This window comes from Ursus maritimus, unplaced genomic scaffold (genome assembly GCF_017311325.1).
Source record: "Ursus maritimus isolate PB19 unplaced genomic scaffold, ASM1731132v1 scaffold_19, whole genome shotgun sequence".
NCBI lineage: Eukaryota > Metazoa > Chordata > Mammalia > Carnivora > Ursidae > Ursus > Ursus maritimus.
Window position 1 is genome coordinate 48362466 of NW_024424341.1, and position 27522 is coordinate 48389987.

Genomic DNA, 27522 nt, shown 5'->3' on the forward strand with positions numbered 1-27522 from the left:
CCCATTTCTCTTGTGTGCATTTTCTTATGTTTAACAAGGTTTGACAAGTGGGAGAAGGCTTTCTCACAATCGCTGCATCCATATGGTCTCTCTCCTGTATGAGTTCTTTGATGGACGTTGAGTACTGACTTTGTGGTAAAGGCTTTTCCACATTCATTGCACTCATAGGGTTTCTCTCCCGTGTGAATTCTCTGATGGGTAATGAGACCATATTTGTGAGAATAGGATTTTCCACACTCAGTACACACAAAGGGAGTCTTTCCCGTATGACATCTCTCATGTTGTATGAGGCATATCTTCTGGCTGAAGGCTTTACTACACTCACTGCATTCATAGGGTTTCTCTCCTGTGTGAGTCCGCTGATGTATAACGAGGGTGCGCTTTGTGGTGAAGCCTTTTCCACATTCGTTACATAAGTAAGATTTCTCTCCTGTGTGAGTTCGCTGATGTATAATGAGGGTGCGCTTTGTGGTGAACCCTTTTCCACATTCACTACATATGTAAGATTTTTCCCCGGTATGAGATCGCTGATGTACGATGAGATTACTCTTCACCGTGAAGCCTTTTCCACATTCACTACATATATAGGGTTTCTCTCCAGTATGAGTTCGCTGATGTACAACAAGATAGCGCTTCATAGTGAAGCCTTTTCCGCATTCAGTGCATATATAGGGTTTCTCCCCTGTATGAGTTCGCTGATGCACAATGAGATTGCTCTTCACAGTGAAGCCTTTTCCACATTCACTGCACACATAAGGTTTCTCTCCGCTATGAGTTCGCTGATGGGCAATCAGATAGCGCTTCATGGTGAAGCCTTTTCCACACTCACTGCATGTGTAGGATTTCTCTGCTGTTTGGGTTTGCTGAGGCAAAGTGAGACTGCTTTTCACACTAGAGCCTTTTCTGTATTCACCGGTTATACAGACTTTGTCTTGTGTAGCAGTTTTCTGATGTTTAGCAAACATGACATTTCTGGAGAAGGATTTCCCACATGGATCACACCCATGAGGGTTCTCTCCTCTATGACTGCTCTCATGGTAAATGAGTGGAGATTTCCTGATGCAGGTTTTCTCACCTTCGGTGCATGCATGGGATTTCTCTATTTTGTGAGTCCTCTGATGCTCAAAGTCTTGGAATTTGGTGCTGATATGTTTTGCGCCTTTAGGGAATTCAATTCCAGAATACAAATGTTCATGATTACCATGTAGGAAAGATTTCTCTTCTCCATTAAACTCAACAACCTTCTTTATTTCATATCTTCTCTTCTCATTAACTAAACTCAAACTTGATTTCAAAGCTTTTCTACAGAAGTCAAACACATGATTTTGCGTTATGGCAAAATGTATTTTGCTCAGATGAACAGTATTTCTAAATGCACTCCGTTCCCCGTATTGTTGTGTGTTCTTCAGAAATCTGTGGTTTTGAGAGGGCTCCTGCAGATGATGATCAAAGTTCCCGAATCCTAGGAAAGAAAGGGAATAAAAAATTCTCTTGCGAGGATGGTATGGAATACAAGTGTTTAAGAGATGATGTGGTGGGGGTGGCTCTTTACTGTTGACTACATACTTTAAAAAGAAAATTATAAAGATGTAAGATGAAATAAATATCAGGTCCAAGAAGAGAGGAGGGGCATATTTAGAACTAAACACCCACAAAAGAAAAGAGTTCTCATCTGGGGAAAGGAATAGGTGGAGGAGCCGATTCGGTATCCTCAGACACCCTCACAGCTGTGACACCTTCTCTTAAAGACTGGAATAAAACTTCTTCAGCCACTCCCCTTGCTGGTTCTCTCTCACTCACCTGGATGGGTCCTATTCTGGATTTCATTCTCTGTTATCCATAGTTCATCTCTGTGTTCAAACTTGGACAATGCATCTGGTTTGGTAGCCTGACACCCTGTTCATGAGAAATGACAAAAGACTTAGATGCAGTGACTTGGAGTACAATAGGTTGAGATGGGAAAATTTTACATTTTAGAGACAAAACAATTTCTCACATGCAAAGTAAAAGTTCTCTCTCAGGATAGAAAAGATTATCCCTTTTGTTTAGGGCCAAGATAGGGGACTCTTCTGAAGACCACAGTGACTGCAAAGCTTTCATCGAGTGACAGAGGAAAAGCCAGTGACTGAGCACCTCTAAGTGACACAGAAAGCTGTCCTCACCCACTGACACCAGGTTGCTATAGTTCTCCAACATCACGTCCCAGTACAGGTCCTTCTGAGCAGGGCCCAGGAGCTGCCACTCCTCCCAGGTGAAGTCCACGGCCACATCCTCCAGTGTCAGCGATTCCTATAACAACACGGTCCTGTTTAATATGATGTGAATTACTTTTGTTAATAATGAAGAAGCATGAGGGAGGCTGTTCTAATCACCATATAGCCTCATCTATATATACTTTTTCTTTTTTTTTAAGATTTTATTTATTTATCTGACAGAAAGGGAGAGGGAGAGAGAGAGAAGCAGGCCTCCTGCCAAGCAGGGAGCCTGATGCGGGGCTCGATCCCAGGACCCTGGGATCATGACCCAAGCCAAAGGCAGAAGCTCAACCAACTGAGCCCCCCAGGCACCCCTGTATATACTTTTCTTGTACGCATTTTAGTAGAAATGGGACACCTGGGTGCCTCTGTCAGCTGAGGGGCCGGCTTTTGATTTTGACTCAAAGCATGATCTCAGGGTCCTAAGGTCAAGCCCCACATCAGGCTCCATAGTCAGCAGAGAGTGTGCTTGAGGATTCTCTCTCTTCCTCTGCCCCTCTCCCCACCTCATGCACACATGCTCTCTCTCAAAAATAAATAAATCTTTAAAATACCCTGCTTTTAGTAGAAGCAAAATCCTGTCTTTCTTTCTATATATTTTAGCACCATTTCCAAATACTAAAAATAGGCAAATAACATCAGGACAAATAAAATATTCCTACTTTACAACAAAACTTCATAGCTAATATGAGAATCAACCATGACCAGATTCCACACCCAGGATTTGTAAGACAGTGTTTTTAATAAATGTAAAGAAATAAGGTATAAACTATACAAGGTATATCTAACACAAAAAAGACCATTAAAGTTGATTAGGAAAATTTTGGGGGAAAAAAAGAAACTTGTAATAAACATATATACACATACATATATCAGTGGACAGCAAAACAGCACATCAGATACACTGTAGTGAACTGGAATATAACTGAAGAAATTATACAAAATGCAGCACAAAAGGAAAACCTAAGGAAGAGGTTAACAAACACGCAGTGTTAAAAGATCTAATATGATACCTGGCTTATAGTTTCTCAAAAAGAAAAGAGAGTAATGGAGAAGCAGTATCCAAAAGACCTAAAAGTCGAAAAACTCACAATTAAACACTCCAAACCTCAGATTCAGAACTCCCAATAAACTCCAAGCAGGAAGCCTATATCTCAACACATTAGACTAAAACTATAATACACCAAATGCAAAGAGAAACTATAAAAGCATCCAGAGACAAAAGCCAGATAAACTACAACAGAAAAAACAATTCAGAAACAAATGCAATATTATCTTCAAAGTCCTGATTTTTTGTGCCAAAATGGCCAACATGAAGGCCATTTGGTATTGAAACACATGACTCTCCTTGTACAGTGTGGACAGCATCATCTACCCCCAACCACCATGTGACAGTACTCAAGAGTACTGCCAACCAAGGAGGCTCACCTCAACCTCGGTGTCCAGAGTTTTCACTTGAGGCTTCATTATTTATGCATGATTTATTGAAACACAGATTACACTGCTGAATTCAATCTCCAGATCCTTCCCTTCCAAGGTTACCTGGCTCAAAGCCACAGTCCTCTAATCACATGGTTGGTATTTCTGGCATGGACAGTCCCATTTGAGTTATCTCATTAGCACAAATTATTTAGGGCCTACATGAGTCACCTCATTAGCATAAAGTGTGGTCCCTTTGGCCCATGATGAGTAACAAAGACACAGCTGTCACACAGGTAATTCCAAGGGTTTAGAGGTTACCTCTCAGAAATCAGAGACAAAGGTCAGTCAAATTTCTTATTACACACCATGTATTCATGTCCCTCTGTAGTGCCCTGCCCTTGAGCATGGCCTGGCCTCATGAATCGCTTCTAAAGAAAATACAGCGAAAGTGACTAGACTGCACTTTTACAATTAGACTGTATGTGACTTCCATCTTGCTAACAGAATCTGTCTTTTCATGACTTTGATGAAACAACTGGCATGTAGGGAAGACCCATGTGGCAAGGAACTAAAAAGTAAGAATCTTACATGAGCAGACAGGTAGGAACTGAGGATCTCATTTGATCAGCCCTTCTAGAAATGAATTCCACTGACAACCCAGTAAGTGAGCTTAGAAATACATCCTTCCCCATCCGAGCCTCCAGATCAGATGCCACCCTGGCTTACACCTTGCTTACAGGCTCATGAGTGACTGTGAACAAAGTACCCAGCAGCGATATGACAAAAAACACCAATATTTGGCTTTTAGGCCAGTTCCTACTACACGGATCTCCTAAAATGCTTAGGATCTCCACAGTGATGAGTGTGCTTTGTGTGCTAATGAGATGTCTGGTAGCCCGAGGCCTCACATGGCTGGGGGTTGGGGGCTGGTCACCAGAGGAACAAACCACATGATTACAGGGTTGGAACTTAGTCCCACCTCCTGAGTTCAATCACCAATGTTCAATGATTTAATCAATCACGCCTAAGTAATGAAACCTCCATAAAGCCCCCAAAACCACAGGTTCAGCAAACATCCAAGGCAGTGAGCACATCAAACTGCTGGAAGGGTGGCATGCCCCCATACTCTGTCCCGAGAAAGGGACGGGAGAAACCATGATTTACAGCCCATCAGTCAGTACAGGACACCAAGACGAGATTGGCACCCCAAGTGGGGTCTTTCTTGCAGGTCTGTACCCTTAAATCTGTGTAATCTGATGTTAACTGCACGTAGTCAGGGTCAGAGAGTCTAATGTCAGTCTAGAGAAGTAGTGTTGGAAGAGATCACATATTTGGCATCAGGAGGAAAAAACTTTGGTGTCAGAAGTACTGTGAGTAAAAACAACACAGACTAGGTAAGTCATGCTTGCTTGCCTGCCTGGAGGGGGTCTCCAGGTAATACATTGTCTGAATTGGCTACAAATCAGAGGTTCCCACAATCTTCTCCTTGGATTCAACAACCTTCTCCTTAGATTCAATCATTTGCTAGAACAGCTCACAGAACTCAGAGAAAGACTTATTTAAGTTTACTGGTTTAATACATAGTAAAGGACATTATAAAGGACAAGAATGAACAACCAGATGAAGAGGTACCTGATGCAAGGTCTGGAAGGTCCTGAACCCACAACCTTCCATCCCTGTGGAGTTGGGGTACACTACACCCTTCCAGCATGTAGATGTGTTCACCAATCCAGAAGCTCTCCGAACCCTGTACCTTTGGGATTTTTATGGGGACTTCACTGCATGGACACAATCTAATAATCAATTACTAATTCATTATCCAGTCCTTCTCCCCACTCTGGAGGATGGGAGCAGCGCTGCAAGTTCCAAGCTTCTAATCATGGCTTGATCTTTCTAGAGACCAGACCCCAAAGGAGACATCCAGGAGCCCACACCAAGAGTCACCTAATTAGAAAAAAACACGGTCCTATCACCCAGAAAATTCCAAGGGATTTAGGAGCAATGTGACAGACTCCTATCACCCAGGAAATTATAAGGGTTTTAGAAGAACTCTGTGTCAGGAACCAGGGTAAAAGACTAAATATTAGCAGGAACCAGGGGCAGATATATATGTAATTATTTCACAATACCAATAGATAATGAATATAGGACATAAAGTTTCAAAGAAAGAACTTACATAAGAATAGAAGAAGAAAATATGGAATGTTTATGGCACAAGTAAAAAGCTATAAAGAAAAAGACTAACAAATTTTAATTTGAATCAAAAATAAAACTTTTGCATGGAAAACGATATTAAGAAAAAAAGCTAAAAGACAAGTAAGATTCTAGAAAAATAACTGCAACATATAAAAGATCAATATACCACAAGAAAAACAATTACAAATCAGTAAGACAAAAAATAATTTTTAAAATGGTCCAAGAATGAGGACCACATATCACAGAATAATCCAAAAAAGCAACAAAGGACAAGAATCTAGGGGCGCCTGGGTGGCGCAGTCATTAAGCGTCTGCCTTCGGCTCAGGGCGTGATCCTGGCGTTCTGGGATCGAGTCCCACATCGGGCTCCTCTGCTGGGAGCCTGCTTCTTCCTCTCCCACTCCCCCTGCTGTGTTCCCTCTCTCATTGGCTGTCTCTCTGTCACATAAATAAATAAAATCTTAAAAAAAAAAAAAGAATCTGAACCTCGCAAGGAATTGAGAAATTCAAATAAAACAAGGCAAAAGAATACTGGCTCATACAGACTGTGGAAAATATGCAATTTGATAACATAGTAACAAGTGTAGGCAATCTGAGGAGCACTGGATGTTCTTAACATACCACTTTCTATCAACCAGGCACTCTTCCAGATGTTTAGTCTAGATTAATTCATTTTAGACTCTACCTTATGATATAAGTGCCACTGTCATTAACCCCACTCTACACGTGAGAAAGCTCAGGGGCGTGACGGCTAACTGAAGTGTGCTGTCACACAGCTGGCAACTGGCTGCAAAATCAACAGTTTTAAACATGATGCCACACTGACCATGAGTTGGAACATTAAAATGTGAAATGACCACACCCCATAGTTGATTTCTCTGGAGCCACACTGAACAAACACTGATACAATTTCACAAAAAGCCATTAACAAGGCAGTTCATTCTCATGGCATGTAATAACAAAAATATCTAAATATTCAACAATAGGTGAATTATTTAATTATTACACAATGTCTGAAGTTCATCGTGTCAGGTGAAAAAGAAGAAAGTTGGCTTGTAGACACCAAGAGGTAAAGAATGCCAACACACTTAAAAGAGTTTGGAGGACGTATATGAAAATAACTGTGGCTCACTCTGGAGAGGTGATTCATACATGAGTGTAAGGGGTCAAGGAGTATTGAGCTATCAATGAAGTTTGTATTATTTACACTAACTCTACTAAATTCAGAGTGAACCTCTGAACCTATGTGTTACTGTGTTATTTATCATTCAAAAATCAAATATTTTGTTCCCATCAAACTCCAAAGATTTTTTGTTTTTTGAGTATGACTATGAACTCATGGACTTTTTTCTTTTCTTTTCTTTCTTCCTTTTTTTTTTTTTTTTTTTTAACAGAGGGAGAATGTGCGTGTGCTCGAGCCAAGGGCAGGGGGTGCAGGCAGAAGGAGAGGAAGAGAGAGAATCTTAAGCAAGCTCCACACTCAGCACAGAGCCTGACACGGGGCTTGATCTCACAATCCTGAGATCATGACCTCAGCCAAAATCAAAGAGTTGGATCCTTAATTGACTGAGCCACCCAGATGCCCCGAACTCATGGACTTTTCCATGGCTGCATAGCTACTATGCTTCAGTCTAATGCAGTCATCTTTCTTTTAGATGCTCAACTGGTACTAGGCCTGTGGTACTTCAACTAATAGGAAGCCCCTTATAGTTATCTGTGTTGTTTGGAGTATTGTTCCATTCATATAAAATATGATAGATATATACATTTAGGTATATAAATGCACACACAGATACATATAAGAAGTGTGCACTACCACGCATTTGTTAATGCTACACCAGGGGATTAAGAGGCACTCTCTTACCATGAGTCACCTGTGTACATGAAAGAAAAAAGGTAAAAAAAATAAAAATAAAAACACGAATAGGTAGGTAATTTAAACACAAGGAAAAATACCCCACTTTCTGAGATGGAGCGAGAGTTTAAATCAAACCCCATGGATGCCAAGAACCCAAACCCTTAATAGAGAAAAACACTTTCTCAACTACTACTACTACTGCCAAATCTGTACTCAAGCTCCACTTCAACTACCTGTTCATGGAGGACCATTTGAAAGTCATGCAATCTTTTTATTTTTGTACGCCATTTCAGTGGTTTTATTCCTGAATAAAACCAGACTGCCAAGAAGTTGGGTCCCTGGATCATCAGACTATGGTGCTCTGAAGAACTGTACCCACTGCCAGAGGAGGCCCTCGGTAAGAGACAGCTATAGGAAATCTGATTTTCCATTTACCAGAAGGATGCCCTCCAAGAAAATCCACCAAAGAAATTTCAGGAGACCTCAGTGGAGTAAACTATTGAATCCCCCAAGAAACTGGTCTGCCTTCCCCACAGAGTCAGGGCACATCACGCAGCTTTTCATGTCTCTCTGGTTATGATGCCTGTTAGAGATATCAGACTCAAAGTGACCGCTACCGTAACCCACAGGATGCACCAGTCACACACTGTGCTCCAGTATTAGTCCTTCAGGATGACCCCTATGAGTAATATATTCCTGATTTCACTTTGCGCTGCTTTTGAATGTAGAGTCTAAGTTAATTTCTCCCCAGAATCCAATTATCCCAATTTATACCAAAAGATTGAACTGATTTTTCTCAGGTCACCACAAATCTGTCAGAAAACAGGAAAAATGCAACAAACGAAAATCACCTTGGCCTTGATCATTTTCTTCTGTGCTCACAAAACAGTAACATGGATTCTGTCTTTCGTCTCTTCTGCATCTGCCACAAAGTTCTTAGAGTCAGAAAGCTTGGTGTCTGCTTGAAGTTGTCCCTAGGAGCAATTATATCCAAGTCCAAGTACCTCTTTTTTCAACCTTCATTGCTTCACTTGATTACTCTTGCTCTTGGGGACCTGGGACCTGTGGGCTGAAGAGCAAACTGACTTTGAGTGCACGTTTCCTCTGGCCTAGGTGTTATCACTGCGGCTATGCACTTACCTTAGAGGACCTCAATACTTCCACCTGTTCCTTTTTTTGGTGCCCCCGAGGCTTTCACTCTCTAGGGCAGTAAAGCAGGGTTCTAAATGAGTGAAAGGTATGCCTTTCCTCTGTGAAGTAGAAGTGGCATGGCTTTTCAAGGGGAGGTGGGAGAGCAAAAGCAGCATGCTGAGCATGATGCCTCAGAGGCAGGCGGATTATCAAGCACATCCACTTAGGACATATGGAAGGTTCCAAAGATCTGGAAATTGTGTCTTTAAAAAGCATGTGTGCTCATGCACTGCTTTGAAAGTCTTTATATGCTCCGTGGGTACACACACTTCAGTGTGAAGACTAATGTACCAAGCAAATCAAAAGGACTGTCTTAGCCTACTTTGTGCGCTAAATAATGAACCTTGCCCAACAGAGGTTTGGCCTTTGCCCTTAGTTTAGGAGGAAACTTCTAAGTCCTTGGAATATCCTGTCTCTGCTCAGCTGGGAGGCTTGGGCCATGCAAGGCTGTCTATTCTAATAAAGTGATTTATGGTGAAGGGCCTTGGACCACGTAGTATCAGCCAGGACTCTGGAGGGGCTGGAGGAGACCAAGGTCAGCCACACAGGGAGTCAGTCATGTCTGTGTTCATTAACTCCAATAAAAACTATGGCGCCAAGGCTTATGTGAGTTTTCTCTGGCTGGCAATAATGATAGAAAAGGTATACAAATGAGGAACTATAAATTATAAATCTATATACACCTAATGGCAGAATCACAAAATACAAACAAAAACTGACAGAATTAAAGAGAGAAATAGAAAATTCAATAGTTGAAAGTTTCAAAATCCCACTGTCAATAATTTTCTTTAAAAACCAGAAAACCAGCAGAGATATTTAAGACTTGAACACCATAATCAACTGACAATTATTTGATGCCACACTCAACAGCAACAAAATTTACATTCTCTTCAAAGGTACATGAAACATTCTCCAGGAAAGACCATAATTTAAGATAGAAAACAAATGTCAATAGATTTAAAATATATTTTCCAACCACAACAGAATTGAATTAGATATCAGCTTCAGAATGAAATTCAGGAAATAACATAAACATTTGGAAATTAACAAGCACAATTCTGTGCAACCATGGCTTAAAAATAAATATTACTTAGCTGAAATGGACAAACGCCTGGAAAGCGACAAATAACAAAACTGACAGAAGAACAGTTGCAAAAAACCCAAATAGACATATAACAAGAAATTGAATTGGTAATTAAAAACTGTCTCATAGGGGCGCCTGGGTGGCTCAGTTGGTTAAGTGTCCAACTCTTAATCTCAGCTCAGGTCGTGATAAAAAAAAAAAATTGTCTCACAAAGAAAAGCTTAGGCCCAGATGTATTCCTTCATGGTGTCATTATCACCAAAATACTAAAGCCAGACAAAGGCATTACAGAAGAAGAAAATTACAGGCCAATCTCTTTCATGAATATAGGTGCAAAATCGTTACCATATTACCAAAACAATAAGTGAAATAAGTCAATCAGAGAAAGACAAATACAGTATGATTTCACTCATATGTGGAATTTAAGAAAACAAAATGGATGAACACATGAGTGGGGAAAAAAAGAAGAGAGAGAAACAAATCATAAGAGACTCTTAACTACAGAGAACAGAGTTGATGGAGGGGGGTGGGTGGGGGATGGGATAGATGGGGGATGGGTATCAAGGAGGGCACTTGTTATGATGAGCACTGGGTGTTATATGTAAAGGATGAATCATTGAACTCTACCCCTGAAATCAATATTGAATTGTATGTCAACAAACTAGAATTTAAAGGAAAAAAACACATATTAGCAAAACAAATCTAGGATACTATAAAAAGGAATTACAGACAGTGACTAAGGGGGATTTAGCCCAGGAATGCCAGTTTGGTTGGCTGGGTGGCTCAGTCGGTTGAGCATACGGCTCTTAATTTCAGCTCAGGTCGTGATCTCAGGGTCCTGAGATCAAGTCCTGCATGGGGTTCTGGGCATGGAACCCGCTTAAGATTCTCTCTCTCCCTCTCCCTTTGCTCGTCCCCGACCCCTCGCACATGAAGGCACACTCTTTCAAAAAAAAAGTTAGATAATAAATTTCAATGTAAAAGCTAGAAATATAAACTATTTCAACAGAATGAGAAGACAAGTTGCAGACTAAATATTTGTGAAAGACACATCGATGAAGGACTATTATCCAAAATACACAAAGAACTCTTAAAACTCAATGAGAAAAGACAACCCAATTTAAAAAATGGGCAAAAGCCCCAAACTGACACCTCACCAAGGAAGATACACAGATAGCAAATAAGCATATGAAAGGCTGCTCAACATCATATATAATTAGGGAATTAAAAATTAAAACAACTATGAGATTCCATTACACACCTATTCGAATAGCCAAAATTCAAAAAACTGACAACACCAAATGCAAGGATGTGGAGCAAGAGGAACTCTTATTTATTGCTGGTGGGAATGCAAAATGACAGAACCACTTTAGAAGATAGTTTGGCAGCTTCTTTTTTTTTTTCTTTTAAAGATTTTATTTATTTATTTGACAGAGATAGAGACAGCCAGCGAGAGAGGGAACACAAGCAGGGGGAGTGGGAGAGGAAGAAGCAGGCTCATAGCGGAGGAGCCTGACGTGGGGCCCGATCCCATAACGCCAGGATCACGCCCTGAGCCGAAGGCAGACGCTTAACCGCTGTGCCACCCAGGCGCCCCAGTTTGGCAGCTTCTTAAAAAACTAAACATGCTCTTACCACATGCTCCAACACTTTCCTTATTTGCCAAAAGGAGCTGAAACCTGATAATGGATATTTATAGCAGCTTTATCCATCCAGAGAATGGAATATTATTCAGCACTAAAAAGAAATGAGCTATCAAGCCATGAAAAGACAAGGAGGAAACTTAAATGCATATTATTAAGTGAAAGAAGCCAATCGGAAAAGGCTACACATGGTATGATTCCAACCATATGACAGTCTGGAAAAGGCAAAACAAAGAGACAGAAAAAAGATCAGTGGTTGCTAGGAGTTGGGGGGAGAGGAAAGATGAATAGGCAGAAACCAGAGGAGTTTTAGAACAATGAAACTAACCTGTAACATCCTAAATGCAGGACACATATCATTATACATTTGTCAAAACCCACAGAATGAACAATACCAAGAGGGAATCCTACACTCGTGTAAATTATGCACTATGGGTGATAACATGTCGATACGGTTATTGTAACAAACGCACCACTCTGGTGCAGGATGTTGACAGTGAGGAGGGTTGTATGTGGAGGGGAGCAGGGTATACATAGGCAGCCTCTACACACTTCCCACTCAGTGTTGCTGTGAATCTGAAACTGCTCTGAAAAACAAAGTCATCATCTACATCTATATCTATACACACATAGATACACACACACTATCTTGCGGAAAACATAGGAGACACTTCTCATAACTGTGGCTTAGGCAAAGAATTCTTAGACATGTCACTAAACCAGTGAACCATAAAAGAAGAAAACTGATAATTGGACTTGTACTAAATTTTGCACATCAGAAGACTTTATAAAGCAAAAGGAAAAAGTCAGCTACACCTGGGGAGAAAATATTTGCAAATCATATATCTGATAAAGGACTACTATGTAGAATATATAAATAACTGTAAAAACTTAAGAATTTGTTAAGAAGGCAAACAACTCACTTAAAGAATGAGAAAAGACTTAAATAGACATTACACTACAGAAGACATATGAATCTCTATTATAGCACATGAAAAGATGTTCAACATTATTTGTCTTTGGGGAAATTAAGATGATGATGAAATTCTATACACCAACTAGAATGACTATAATCAAAAAGACTAATGATTCCAAATGTTGATGAGAAAGTGGGGAAACTGGAACTCTCATACAATGATGCTAGAAATGTAAACTGGTACAGGCACTTTGAAAACTTTGTAAAATGTTAAACATATGTTTGCCCTATGAGCCAAACATTCTGCTCAGGGGAACTTAGCAAAGAGAAATGAACACTTCCAGTTTGTACCTGAATGTATGTAGCAACATTTCTCATCATTGCCTCAAACTGAAAACAACTCCAGTAACTGTGACTTGATAAACAAAAGGCATAATATACATCCAACAGATCATTCAGGAATAAAGCTGGAGAGAATATTTCCAAACTCACTCTATGAGGCCATTTAGTTTTTTAAAATACAATTTACAATACCATCAAAAAATGTGAAATACTACTGGACCCCCTTCTTACACCATACACAAAAATTAATTCAAAATAGATGAAAGACCTAAATGTGAGACAAGAAACCATCAAAATCCTAGAGAAGAACACAGGCAGCAACCTCGTTGACATTGGCCACAGCAACTTCTTACTAGACATGTCTCCGGAGGCAAGGGAAACAAAAGCAAAAATGATATATTGGGACTTCATCAAGATAAAAAGCTTCTACCCAGCAAAGGGAACAATCAACAAAAACTAAAAAGCAACCTACGGAATGGGAGAAGATATTTGCAAATGACATATCTGATAAAGGGTTAGCATCCAAAATCTATAAAGAACTTACCAAACTCAACACCCCAAAAAAACAAATAATCCAGTTAAGAAATGGGCAGAGGACATGAATAGACATTTTTCCCAAGAAGACCTACAAATGACTAAGAGACACATGAGAAGATGCTCAATATCACTCATCGTGAGGGAAATACAAATCAAAACTACAATGACACATTACCTCATACCTGTCGGAATGGCTAAAATTAACAACACAGGAAACAACACATGTTGGCAAGGAGGCAGAGAAAGGGGAACTCTCTTACACTGTTGGTGGGAATGCAAATTGGTACAGCCACTCTGGAAAACAGTTTGGAGGTTCCTTAAAAAGTTAAAAATAGAACCACCCTACAACCCAGCAATTGCACTACTAGGTATTTACCCAAAGGATACACAAATACTGATTCAAAGGGACACACGCACCCCAATGTTAACAGCAATGTTATCAACAACATCCAAATTATGGAAAGAGTCCAAATGTCCAGACTGATGAATGAATAAAGATGTGGTATACATATATACAATGGAGTATTACTCAACCATCAAAAAGAATGATATCTTGCCTTTTACAATGACATGAAGGAGCTAGAGTATATTATGCTAAGTGAAACAAGTCAGAGAAAAACAAATACCATATGGTTTCATTCATGTGTAATTTAAGAAACAAAACAGATGAACATAGGGGAAGGGGGGGAAGAGAGGGAGGCAAACCATAAGAGACTCTTTAAACCACAGAGAATAAACAGGGTTGATGGAGGGGAGGGGAGTGGGGGATGGGCTCAATGAGTGAGAGGTATTAAGGAGGGCATGTGCTATGATGAGCGCTAGATATTAATATGTAAGTGATGAATCATTAAATTTTACTTCCTGAAACCAGTATTACACTATATGTTAACTAACCAGAATTTAAATAAAACTTGAAACAAAAAAATAAATAAGTAAATAAAATGATAAAAGAAAAGGTGAAAATGATTTAAAAAATGTGAAATACTTACGGAAAAAGATAACCAAAAATTTAAAACACCTTTTGAAAACTGTATCACAGAAATTTTTAAAGACTTAAATAAATGGAAAGATACACTTTGTCCATGTCAGAAAATGGACCATTTTTTTAAATGAACCAAATAGACGATTCTCCAGAATTGGTCTAGAGTCACAAATCTCAATCATAATCCCAGGAGGCTTTTCTGTATAAATTGACAACCTGATTTTTAAATTCACATAGAAATTCAAAAGGTCTAGAATAGCTAAAACAACTGTAAAAAAGAACAGGGTTGGGGGGTATGGGTGGCTCAGTTGGTTGACCATCCAACTCTTGGTTTCGGCTCAGGTTGTGAACTCTGGGTCCTGCGATCGAGCCTGGTGTAGCACTCCACACTCAGCTTCGAGTCCGCTTAAGGTACTGTCTTTCCCTTTCCCTTTGCCCCTCCCCCTGCTCTCTAAAATAAATATACAAATAAAATCTTTAAAAAAAAAAAAGGTCAATTTGCACTAGCTGATTACAGGAATTTTTATCAAAACTATAGTAATCAAGACAGGGTAGTATTTGTGTCAGAACAGATAGATGAATGAACAGAACAAAGTCCAGAATAAGACCCACACATATATAGTCAACTGACACTTTACAAAGGTGCAAATGCAATACAGAGGAGAAAGGAAAACCCTTCAACAAATGTCGATGGAACAAGCAGATATGCATATACAAAAAGAAAAAAAAAAGAACTTGGATCTATACATCGTACCATATATATTATTCAAAATAAGTGGAAAACCTAAAGAAAAAACACAAAAAACCCTAAACGTTCAAGAAGAAAAAATTGGAGAAAATCCTCTGCTCTTGTAGTAAAGCAAAGATTCCTTAGGTACAACACCAAAAGAATAATTCATTAAGAAAAGCTCACGTGCTGGACTTCATAAAAACTAAATCCTTCTGCTCTTCAAAACACAACGTTAAGAGAATGTTGAAAGGCAAGCCAAAGACTGGGAGAAAACCTTTGCAAAGCATATAACTGATAAAGAAAAGTCTTGTATCCAGAATCTATAATGAATTCTCAAAAATTAACAAGAAAAGACAACATAAAAGTATAAAAGACTTGAACAATTAACTTCACCAATGAAAATATATGGATAGCAAATAAGCAAATGAAAAGATGTTTAACATCATTAGCCATTATTAGGTAAATACAAATTAAAACAAGGGGACTGCTCCACTCCCATTAGAATATTTAAAACAAAAAAGAAAGACAATACAAAGTATTGGCAAAAACATGGAGACACAGAACAATTATCGGCTTCTCTTGGGAATACAAAGTGCAGCCAACTGGGGAAACAGTTTAGCAGTTTCTGAAGAAGTTAAACATACACCAACCATATGATTTAGCCATTTAACTCCTAGAGATTTATTCAAGAGAAAAAAAAACATATAAACATAAATATAGACTTGAACATGAGTGTTCACAGCAGCTTTATTTGTAAGAGCTAAAAATTGGAAAAACAACTGCCCATTAACAGGTGAATTAATATACAGAATGAACTGATAAGCCTACATGGAATACAAGGCAATAAAAAAAAAGGAACTAATAATACACACAAGAATGTTATCTCGAAATACTAACGCTGAGTGAATCAAATCATGATAAAAACGAGTACATCCTGTAGGAGTCCATTTCAATACAACTTAAAAAAATACAAACTGGCCTACAGTAATGATTGAAATAGATCAACAGTTGCTTAGGGAGGGAAAGGGAAATACAAGAGGGATGGATTAAAAAGGGGCACAACGAAAATTCGGTGGTGAGGGGTATGTTCATGATTTTCATGCTGGGACACTTTCATGAGTATATATCTCAACTTTACCAATCAATATGATTTAAATATCTTTAGCTTATTGTATGTCAGTTTTACCTCAATAAATCACCTGGGAGGGGCGCCTGGGTGGCACAGCGGTTAAGCGTCTATCTTCAGCTCAGGGCGTGATCCCGGCGTTATGGGACTGAGCCCCACGTCAGGCTCCTCCGCTATGAGCCTGCTTCTTCCTCTCGCATTCCCTCTGCTTATGTTCCCTCTCTCGCTGGCTGTCTCTCTGTCAAATAAATAAAAATCTTTAAAATCAATCAATCAATCAATCAATCAATCACTTGGGGAAAAAGGGGAAAACCTAGCGATAATTATAACATAGACCAAAATATAATGCTAATGAAAAAAGGCAACAAAAGACTACATATATGATTCTGTTTATCTGAAATGCCTAGAAATTACAAATTAATTGCAATTTAGAAATTGCATATTAATAGACTCTAGAAGATAATCAGTGGTGGTGTGTGGCTGGGGGTAGGAGTGGAGACTGAGTGTACAGAGGACCAAGAAAATTTTTCCAGGTGATAGAAATGTTTTAAAATTGGATTGTCTTGAAACTGGACTGTACTCATGGTTGCACAACTCTAGAAACTCAGTTAAAATCACTGAAATGTAGGGATGCCTGGGTAGCTCAGTTGGTTAAGTGTCTGCCTTTGGCTCAGGTCCTGATCCCAGGGTCCTGGGATTGAATCTTACATCCGGCTCCCTGCTCAGTGGGGAGCCTGCTTTTCCCTCTGCCTGCAGCTCCCCCTGATTGTGCTCTCTCTCTGACAAATAAATAAATAAAATCTTAAAAAAAAAAAATCACTGAAATGTAAATACTTACACCTGGTGTATTTTATGGTATGTAAATTAAACCTCAGTAAAACTACTAAAATTATAATTGAATACTTTTGAATATTTTATGTTATTACTTATATTAATGTTTGACACCATGGCACTGGCTCACCAACCTGTGTTGATACTTACTGCAATGATTAAAAATGTATAACTATCATCTCCCATGCAAATATGTTGAGGATGAGAAATTACACCGCACAATTAAATTTTTCTTTATGTTTATACAGATGATCCTAAATGTGTGGGGGGAGAACGTTCTCACTATGAAACAGAATATGGAGTAAAGAAGATGCTTCTACTTAGAATGACCCTAAAAGGAAATATCCAAAAATATAGTAAACTCGAAGTCAAGAAAAACAAAAGCTACATCTTTAACAGTCAATATATCTCTAGCTCACTCCGAACACATCTAATTTTGTCGGGACAGTGAGAAGAGTGGTGACGTTGGGAGACAAACTTTTCAGGCAGGTCCGTGAGGACGGACTTGAAGGAGTGAACTGGGTTTGGATTAACTGGAGACAATGCAGCCTTCGGGTCTGCTTCCGGCATTCAAGGTTTGAGCCTGAACCTTCCGATTCTCTAGGGGCCCTGGACCTCCTCAAACACTGACAGCGCCAGTCCTATATTGAATGCCATACTAACCCACAAACATACCCAAGAAACCAACAGGGACATCTCCAACCCAGGCTTCTCTAACACGGAAGCTGGAGGAGACAGGCGTTCCCGGATATACTTTCCACCCCACTTCTCAACCACCGAGTCCCACAAACAGAGTGATCCACGTGGGCCTCAAACCCTAACACAGTCGGCCTCTCGGTCGAGATTTCTTCAGACTTTTAATCACCGACTCCCAAAGGCCCCACCACTATCCTCAGATTCCTCAGTGACTGAATCCCAATAGAATCCCAACTGCGGTGCTTCACAGTCGCTTCCGTTTCACAGACCCCACAGGCCGACAGCTAAGCCCAGAACCCGACTCACCTGAACCCGAACCTCAACAGCCGCTGCTGGCAGCGACGAAAGGCCACACACCTCCGAAGACACTTCTCTCAGCGCGCCCTTCCTTGCCGTACCTAGGTACTCGGATCCACCGGGGCCAGCGACTCCCGCGAGGACCTGGGAGCGCTACGGGATTTCGGAGCTCCGACGGCGGGCCCCTCTCTGTGACGTAACGGCCACGCCCACCCCGGCATTGATGGGAGGGGCCATAGCGGCTGTGTGGGGAGATGGAAATCATTACTGGCCACCTCAGTGTTTTTACCTTTTCGTTGCGAGGGATGATCAACAAAGCTGTGCAAACTGGGTAAGACTTCAGAGGTCTGTGTCTACCCAAGGCCACCAGGCACGTTTATCTCCCGAGGGAAGAAAGATGGCGGCGCCCTCTGTGCACTGCCGAGCGCAGACGTTAGGCTGGAGCACCGTGGGCGCGGACATCTTAGAGGAAGGCAGATGTCCGTACAGCTGTGGTGGGCTCAGGCCAAGGCCGATTTAGGGAAAGAAGTTCTAGAAGCTGAGACGTCGCTGTAGAGGCAGCGGTCACGGAGTTGACAAAAGCAGTGGTCGCTTGTCGTCTTCGGTTTAGGGAGAGGGCGGCTGTGTGAGGAGCGGGTAAGGCCCTTGTTGTTTAGAAGGAAGACCGCCATTGAAGGGGCGAAGCCAATAGGGTGGAGCTTCTTAAAGAAATGCTAATCCCCCCATGGAAGTGGATACAGAGCTACTATCTGTAGTGGGGAAGGGATGAGGTGAAGGTGCAAATGTATGTTTTCCTTCCAGAAATAAATGAAGCTGACCGTGGGGTATTGGAGAATATGAAATTACGAGATAATGTAATTATTATACTTTGAATAGTTCCCAAATTTTTAAGAGAGCGCACTTTAAAAATTTATTATTATTTAGGCGTGGGAGATTTAATCGTAGAGGATTTAAGTAGCTACTCCCTTTTTAGAAGGCAACCTGAATCAATTTAAAATTTTCATTCTCTTTGACCTAGAAATTCTAATTGCAACAGTTTACTTAGTAAAAATTTTTCTTAATATTAACCACATTGGTCTTTGCAATTAAAAAGGGAAAAAATCTAAATGTACAATGATAGACAATTACTTTGGTAAGTTATGGAACATCCATTCAACGAAACAGTACATAGCAAGTGAAAAGAATATACTACAACTGTCAGTATAAACAAGGAAAGATAACTGTATTCTCAAGAAGAAAAAAATACATCTGCAGGATAATACATTTTATGACCCCTGTTATGGGAACAAATCATAAACGTTTGCCTGTTTATTTGTGATTGGTTAAGTAAACATTTAGTTTGGATTACTTCAGGGTTTGTACTTATGAGTAGTGAATGTCAGAAGTTTTCACCTTTCCAATTTTTGCAATTCTCCATTGTTTATATACTTTGTGTCATTCTGTATTACTTTCTGTACATTCTGTAATACATTCTGTATTACTCTAAAAATGTCAATTTTAGAAGTTTTAGAATATTTAATGATGTACATGTTCATAACATTGTAAATATTAAAAAACTAGCCTCATTTTTCTTTCGTGAAAGAAATATACTTACGTATGTTTGGAAATTTGGGGAGGATATATTGTTAACAATGCTAGACTCTCAGGTACAATTATGGGTGATTTAAAATTTCTTCAATGGTTTATATATGTTTTCTAATTTTTAAAAATTTCTTTAAAAGTTTAAGTAGGCTCCATGACCAACATGGGGCTTGAACTCATGATCCTGAGATCAAGAGTCGCACGCTTTACGCACGCTTTACGAACTGAGTGGGCCAGGCACCCCTATGTTTTCTAATTTCTATACATTAAGAATTTATTGTTTGCATAATTTCTTAAGAGTATTTTATTCTCTTCAGGGATTAAATGGGCAACCCCATTCACTTGGGATGTCAAGCTCTGAACAGTGAGTTTGGCATCTGGTCCACAGAACTCAGGCAAGCCTGGGCAGCACATTCTGGGACCCTGCCTGATCAATTTCAGGAAAGAGCTGATCTGACCTTGCCATGGCAGGATGTGTAGATCCACAAAAGGCTAAGAAGTAGAGGGGATCCAAGGGCCTGATTGGTAGAACACTCACATCTGATTCTTTACTGTAGAGAGTGTCTACCCAGAATCCATCCTGTTATAGTGTGGTGGTGGTAACAGGTGCACTAATCCAGGATTTAGGACAGAGATGTTAAAATTTAAGTATAGATCACAAAGGTCGTTTTATAAATACAGGGTCTTGGGCCCAATACTAGAGGTTCTGGTTTAGGAGGTCTGGGGTTTGACTTAAGAGTTTGCATCTTGTACAAACTTCTCAGAGAATACCGAGGCAGGAAGCTCAGAGAAAACACTTAGAAAGAGATCTGGAGTGTTCTGGGCTTACAAGTATTATGCTTGCTGGTTATCCTCGGTATCCTTAGGTCTTAGTTCAAATTACATCTGCTCAGAACAGCCTTCCTTGAAACCCCATACTAAGATAGCTCCTCCAGGGGCGCCTGGGTGGCTCAGTCGGTTAAGTGTCTGCCTTTAGCTCAGGTCGTGATCCCAGGGTCCTGGGATTGAGCCCCACGTCAGGCTTCCTGCTCCGCTGGGAACCTGCTGCTTCTTCTCCCACTCCCCCCACTTGTGTTCCCTCTCTCGCTGGCTGTCAAATAAATAAAATCTTTAAAAAAACAAAAGATTTTATTTGAGAGCACGTATGCGTGCACACAAGTGAGTGGGGGGAGGGGCAGATGGGGAAGGAAAGAATCTGGAGCAGACTCCCCACTGAGTGCAGAGCCTGATGCAGGGCTTGATCCCACAACCGTGAGATCATGACCTGAGCCCAAACCAAGAGTCGGAAGCTTAACTGACTGAGCCCCCAGGCGTCCCACATATTCTTATATCAAGGGAAATAACTGGACAGAAAAGAAAGAACAAGGGGCACCTAGGTGGCTCAGTCATTAAGTGTCTGCCTTTGGGTCAGGTCATGATCGCAGGGTCCTGGGATCGAGCCCCGCACCAGGCTCACTGCTCAGCGGGAAGCCTGCTTCTCCCTCTCCCACTCCCCCTGCTTGTGTTCCCTCTCTCGCTGTGTCTCTCTTTGTCCAATAAATAAAATCTTTAAAAAAAAGGGGGGGCGCCTGGGTAGCACAGTTGTTAAAGCGTCTGCCTTCGACTCAGGGCGTGATCCCGGCGTTCCGGGATCGAGTCCCACATCAGGCTCCTCCTCTGGGAGCCTGCTTTTTCCTCTCCCACTCCCCTGCTGTGTTCCCTCTCTCGCCGGCTGTCTCTCTGTCACATAAATAAATAAAATCTTAAAAATAAATAAATAAATAAATAAATAAGGAAAGAACAAAGCAAAAAAAAGGGAGAACATGAGGCCTTTTGCTAGGAAAATTAAGATTTTTTGCCAGCAGACCTGCTCAAAAAGAATTGATAAAGGAAGTTCTAACAAAAAGGAAATGACAGAAGGAAACATGAAACATCGGGAATGAAGACAATGGAATGAAAAAGGTAAATATATCATCAGACGTAATAGGCTATTCCCCTTTGAGTTTTTAAAATTATGTTTGATGATTGAAAGCAAAAATGGCAACTTTACCTGATACAGTTCTCGGTGTATGTGGAGGTTTGGGAAAGATCAGTTAAGACCACCATTATATGCTACACACACCTGATAGGAAGTGTAGGATCACATATGACCGTGCCAAGTGCTAGACAAGCTGCAGCATCGATACACTGAGGGTGGGAATGTAAATTAGTATGGCTACTATGGAAAAGTTTGGCAGTTTCTTATATAAAGTTACAAACACAAACTTCCTATGGGTATTTATCCCAGAGAAATGAAAACTTACGGTCACACAAAACTGGATTCATAGCATCTTTATTCATAACAGTGAAACACTAGAAACAACCCAAAGCCCACCAACATTGAGCAGATAAACCATGGTACATTCATAGCAAAAGAATACTATTCAGTAACAAAAAGTAAAACTATTTATATGCCAACAAATTGGATGAACCTTAAGGGTAATCTGCTGCGTGAAATAAAGCCTATCCCAAAGGTCACGCTGTATCATTCCATTTTAACAGCATCCTTGAAATGACAAAATCAGAGTGATGGAGTACTGGTCGGTGGTTGCCATAGGTCAAGGTTGTGGGGAGAGTGTGACTATAAAGGGGCAGCACATGGATGTTTCTTTGTGTTGGCACATCAATTCTGCATCCTGATTGTGGTGGGATTTACAGGAATCTATATATGTGATAAAGTTTCTTAGAATGCTACACTAAAAAACAAAACAAAATCTCACATAAATTAATGCATGCAAACACTAGTGAAAACCAAATAAGGTCTATAGTTTACTTAACAGCATTGTACTAATGTCATTTTCTTGGTTTTGGTTATGTATTATAGTAATGTAAGATAATGTCACTGAAGAAGCTGGGTACAGTACTCAGGAACTTTGTATATGCTATAATTTTTTATGAATCTAAAATTATTTCAAAAAACTTAGAAAAAATCATATATAAGGTTATTTTTGTAAACTACTTACAAACTTGAATAAATACACCCTAATATGTTAAATTACATTTATAAATATATTCCTTTTTCTTTTGCCTGAAAGAGAGGACTTTAGAACCTAAGAAATGCAAGAGCTAATCATATAATGATACAAGTGGGGCCCAGAACACCCCTGCATTGTGTCCATTAAAATGTAATCAGTGTTGAGAATAGCCTACTTTAAAATGATGGCATCACTGAGAATATCGACCAAGGTATCCTACCCCAAATGGACATCAGATGTAGACCTTTTTAGACTTGTGACGGAAAGCTCAGGTATGCATTGTTTTCATGAGGCTTCTTTCCTTCAAAATTTCTGATAATTTGCTAGTTACTCCACATTTAGTGTGTTCATGAGTTTTATGCCTGTATGAATTCATGAGAAATGATGAGGCAGAATGTATCGTTAAAATTTATATTCACTGGATTTTCCTCCAACATGAATATCACACAACTATTGAGGTTTTACTTCTAGGCAAAGGCTTTTGCACAATCATCACGTTGCTACTATGTGTAAGCTCACTGGTCTTGGCATCTATTATGATCACTGATGAGACAGAGTCTGTATTCCCATAGGAGCCTTTCCTACTCTCTCCATCCATAAGATTCATCCTAATATCTACTTTTCAGATATGTAATAACCTAGAAATGTTTCCTCAGGACTTTTATGCATTGAATGTATCAGTTTTTTTTTCCTGTTTTGACATACAATGTGAGGTAATTGATCACTGAAGGCACTAGCACATTCTCTGCATTCATTAAACTTCACTCCTATGCAACTTCCGTATTTCCCAAGGGTGAAAATCTAGAACAGGCTAATTAACCTATACTGACTATATTCAGGTACGCTGGGAGCACACTGATGTTTAACGAGTTCACTGAACTATCACGGTTTGTCCCCAGCATGAGTTCACTTGTATGTAATCAGTTCAGATTCTCTGCAAAGGCTTATGTACCTTGACTTACACATTTCTTGTGTGTATTAACAAGGCTTGACAAATGAGAGAAAGGTGGCCCCCAGTTATTAAATCCATAGAGTTTTTTAGTCTATGAATTCTTTGATGTACAATGGGTGCTGACTTGGTATTGAAGGCTTTCTTCCATTAACTGTATACATAGTTTGTCTGCTGCAAAAATTCCCTGGTGGGTAATGGGTGAGATTTTCCACAGTCAGTACAAATAAAGAAAGTCGATTCTGTGTGAAATCTCTGATGTTGCACAAGGCATATTTTCCTCCTGAGCATGTGACCATATTCATTGCATCATTGGTGTTTGTTTCCATTATGAGTCCTCTGATGTACAATAAGGTTTCTCTTTGAGGAGAAGCCTTTCCCACATTCGCTGCATATAAAAGGTTTCTCTCCTGTATGAGTTCGCTGATGAACGATTAGTCGGCTTTTCACAGTGAAGCCTTTACCACATTCATTGCATGCATAAGGTTTCTCTCCAGTATGAATTTGCTGATGTAAAATGAGCTCAGTTTCCATAGCAAAGCCTTTGCCACATTCGCTGCATATGTAGGATTTCTCTCCTGTATGGATTTGTTGATGTACAATGAGATAGCGTTTCATGGTGAAGCCTTTTCCGCATTCACTGCACGTAAAGGGTTTCTCTCCAGTATGAGTTCGCTGATGTACCACAAGATTGCTCTTAAAGGCAAAACCTTTTCCACATTTACTGCATACATAGGGTTTCTCTCCAGTGTGAGTTCGCTGATGTAACATCAGTCCACTATTCACAATGAAACCTTTCCCACATTCACTGCATCTGTAAGGTTTCTCTCCAGTATGTGTTCGCTGATGCACGACCAGCCGACTCTTCAAGGGGAAGCCTTTCCCACATTCACTGCAGATGTAGGGTTTCTCTCCCGTATGAGTTCGTTGGTGTATGACGAGCATGCTCTTCACAGTGAAACCTTTCCCACATTCACTGCACACATAGGATTTCTCTACTGTATGATTTCTCTGATGTACAATGAGATTACTCTTCCTGGGAAAGCCTTTTCCACATTCGTCGCATACATAAGGTTTCTCACCTGTGTGAGTTCGCTGATGTTCAATCAGTCGACTCTTCATCGTGAAACCTTTCCCACATTCACTGCATATATAGGGTTTCTCTCCTGTGTGATTTCGTTGATGTATGATGACATAGTGCTTCGTGGTGAAGCCTTTCCCACATTCACTGCAGATGTAGGGTTTCTCTCCTGTATGAGTTCGCTGGTGTATGACGAGCATGCTCTTCCCAGTGAAGCCTTTTCCACATTCACTGCACACATAGCATTTCTCTCCAGTATGATTTCGCTGATGTACAATGAGATTACGCTTCCCTGGGAAACCTTTTCCACATTCGCTGCATACATAGGGTTTCTCTCCAGTGTGAGTTCGCTGGTGTTCAATTAGACGGCTCTTCATGGTGAAGACTTTTCCACAATCATTGCATAGAAAGGACTTCTCTCTTTTATGAATTCTCTGATGTTCATTGAGCCTGGACTTTCTGGAGAATACTTTCGCACAAATATTGCATCCGTAAGGTTTCTCTCCTGTATGAACTCTGTTATGATCTGTGAGCTGAGACTTCTTAATGAAGGCTTTTCCACAATCACTGCATACATGGGGTTTCTCTATTTCACGAGTCCTCTGATGCTTAATGACTTTCGACTTATTGTTAATAGGTTTTGCACTTACAGGGAGTTTAACAGCAGAATGAAAATCTTCATGCTTCTCATGCAGAAATAACTTCTCATCTCCATTGAATTTAGTAGAGTTTTTAATTTCATAGCTTTTGCTCTGGTTGACTAAACTTAAATTTGATTTCAAAGTTTTTATATAGAACTCAAGCATATGATTTTGCCTGGAAGGAAAATGACTTTTGTTTTGAGGAACAATATTTCCAAATGCATTGTGTTTGTGGTTTTGTTCCATACCTTTCAGCATTCTGGGATTTTCCCAATGACCTTGCAGGTGATTATCAACTTTGCTAAGTTCTAGAAAAGAAGAGAACAATGAATCCTTTCATAATCTTGTTTTGAATAAAACTTTAAAAAATTCTTTGGTGTTTCTTAAAAAATGGCATTTTAGTGACAACCCTATGATAACAGTATAAATGAAATGCCATATATAAATGTTCCTTGTCTCCTATACATTGGTAAAAGAACACAGTAATATAAACAAAACAAAAGGAAAAAGCATAAGTATAAATAAGGTTACACAGTTGACTATGTAGATTTGCTGCCTTCTAACTAGGAACTCACGAAACATGCAGAAATAGTAAAACACAAGCAAGTCACTGTTGGCAGCAAACAACAGGGTTGGAGGAACACTATTCCACAGAACTTGGAAAGACACCAGATCGTAAAGGTAGAAGAGACTACTATCCAGAACTATGAGGGCTGCATTTGTTCACTCCAAACCGTTTATTGAATGGCTCCTGTGTACAAGGCACTATGCTGGTGTTTGGAATATATAAAATATGCCTCACTTTCACTGATCATAAATCTAGTTAGGGAAAACCAAATGATGAAAAGAAAAAAGAAAGGTTGGATATTGTGAAACGTTGATTGAAGGAGGACTGGGGACTGGAAAGTGGAGGGAATCAGGATATATCTGCATAAAGAAAAGACAGTTCAGTGATGAGTTTAATGGAGAGTGATTAATGACAGTGAGGAATCAAGGATTTCCCTGCTAATTGGGTAGGTAGAGGCATGGCAAATGGAGATGAGGAATATTACTGAAATCCAGAACGTGTAGGAAAATGTCTGTGTTGCAGCACATAAACTCTGAGAGGATTATCAGGTAACATAGTACAGATATCCAGGTCTGGTGGGAGGTACAGATGGAGATAGCAGTGTCGAAATAACATATACCTGTTATCAAGAAAAGAAGACAGGGTGAAATGCTGGGAGGACACAGAGAATGAAAGATGATGAAGGTAGAGAAGAAGGTTTTAGACATTTCAACAATTAGGCTGGGGACTCTTTAAGTTCACTTAGAGAGCCCAAAATCTGACTAGGGACATCGGGGGACTATGCAAACTGAGGTGTACAGAATAAATGCATTTGTGACCTAGCAAGTAAGAAAGTAAGGTCTTCAGAATTTAAAGCGACCTGAGACAGACTCTTGCATAGTAATCCTGTTCCTAAATTTGCCTTTCTGTGGACCACCATCAAACTAACTTCCCACAAACATCAATCAGATTTAGTGAACAACACTCCAACCTTAGTCCAGGTGTCATGGTGTCATACGTTCCATTCATACTGATAAGGCTGACCACAATTGGTAGGAAATTTTGCAGCTGGCCAGTATACCACGTAGCCATCTTCAGAAGCTAATATGCTCCCACACAGGATATAGAAACTGTCATGTTGATCACAATCTGCATTCAGTAGAGAAATCATACCCAGGCTTTTCCCGTTTCAGCATCTCTGATATGCTGTTCCCTCACCTGCCACCAGAAGCATCTACTTCAGTAGTTCTGCGTTTGTGTCTTGGTTGGCAACAGGTTGTACTAAAGGACCAACTTCCTCCTCTAAGACCAAGGTGTGTCGGCTTTACCTTCAGTTTTTCTTAGAACATCCAGCTGTTCCTTATTGTTACTTTACTACCACTGTCCAGGTGAAAGGTCATACAAGCTAGAGCTACAAAAAAATACAAAACCAAGCACAACCCTCCACCATGCTACCTCAATTACTCACATATCAAATCCAGTCATCCTGGCAATAAAAGTGCACATCATCATGAGTACTCCCATTTATCCACGTGTCCACTCTACTGCTTCTCTTGTAGACACCTGTTAATGCTGCTTTCATCCAGCCACTTTCAAGCCATTCTGAATAGTCAACACCATGCCT

General features: G+C 40.1%; 1 protein-coding gene across 1 annotated transcript in view; it reads right to left on the minus strand.

Annotated features, from left to right (window-relative positions):
- Positions 1–27522, minus strand: part of LOC103657320 (zinc finger protein 432-like) — a 38937-nt gene that overhangs the window by 2367 nt on the left and 9048 nt on the right. Inside the window, 2 exon segments of the mRNA XM_008684766.2 lie at positions 1–841; positions 23947–25659. Coding sequence (XP_008682988.2) covers positions 1–841; positions 23947–25659 — 2554 coding nt within the window.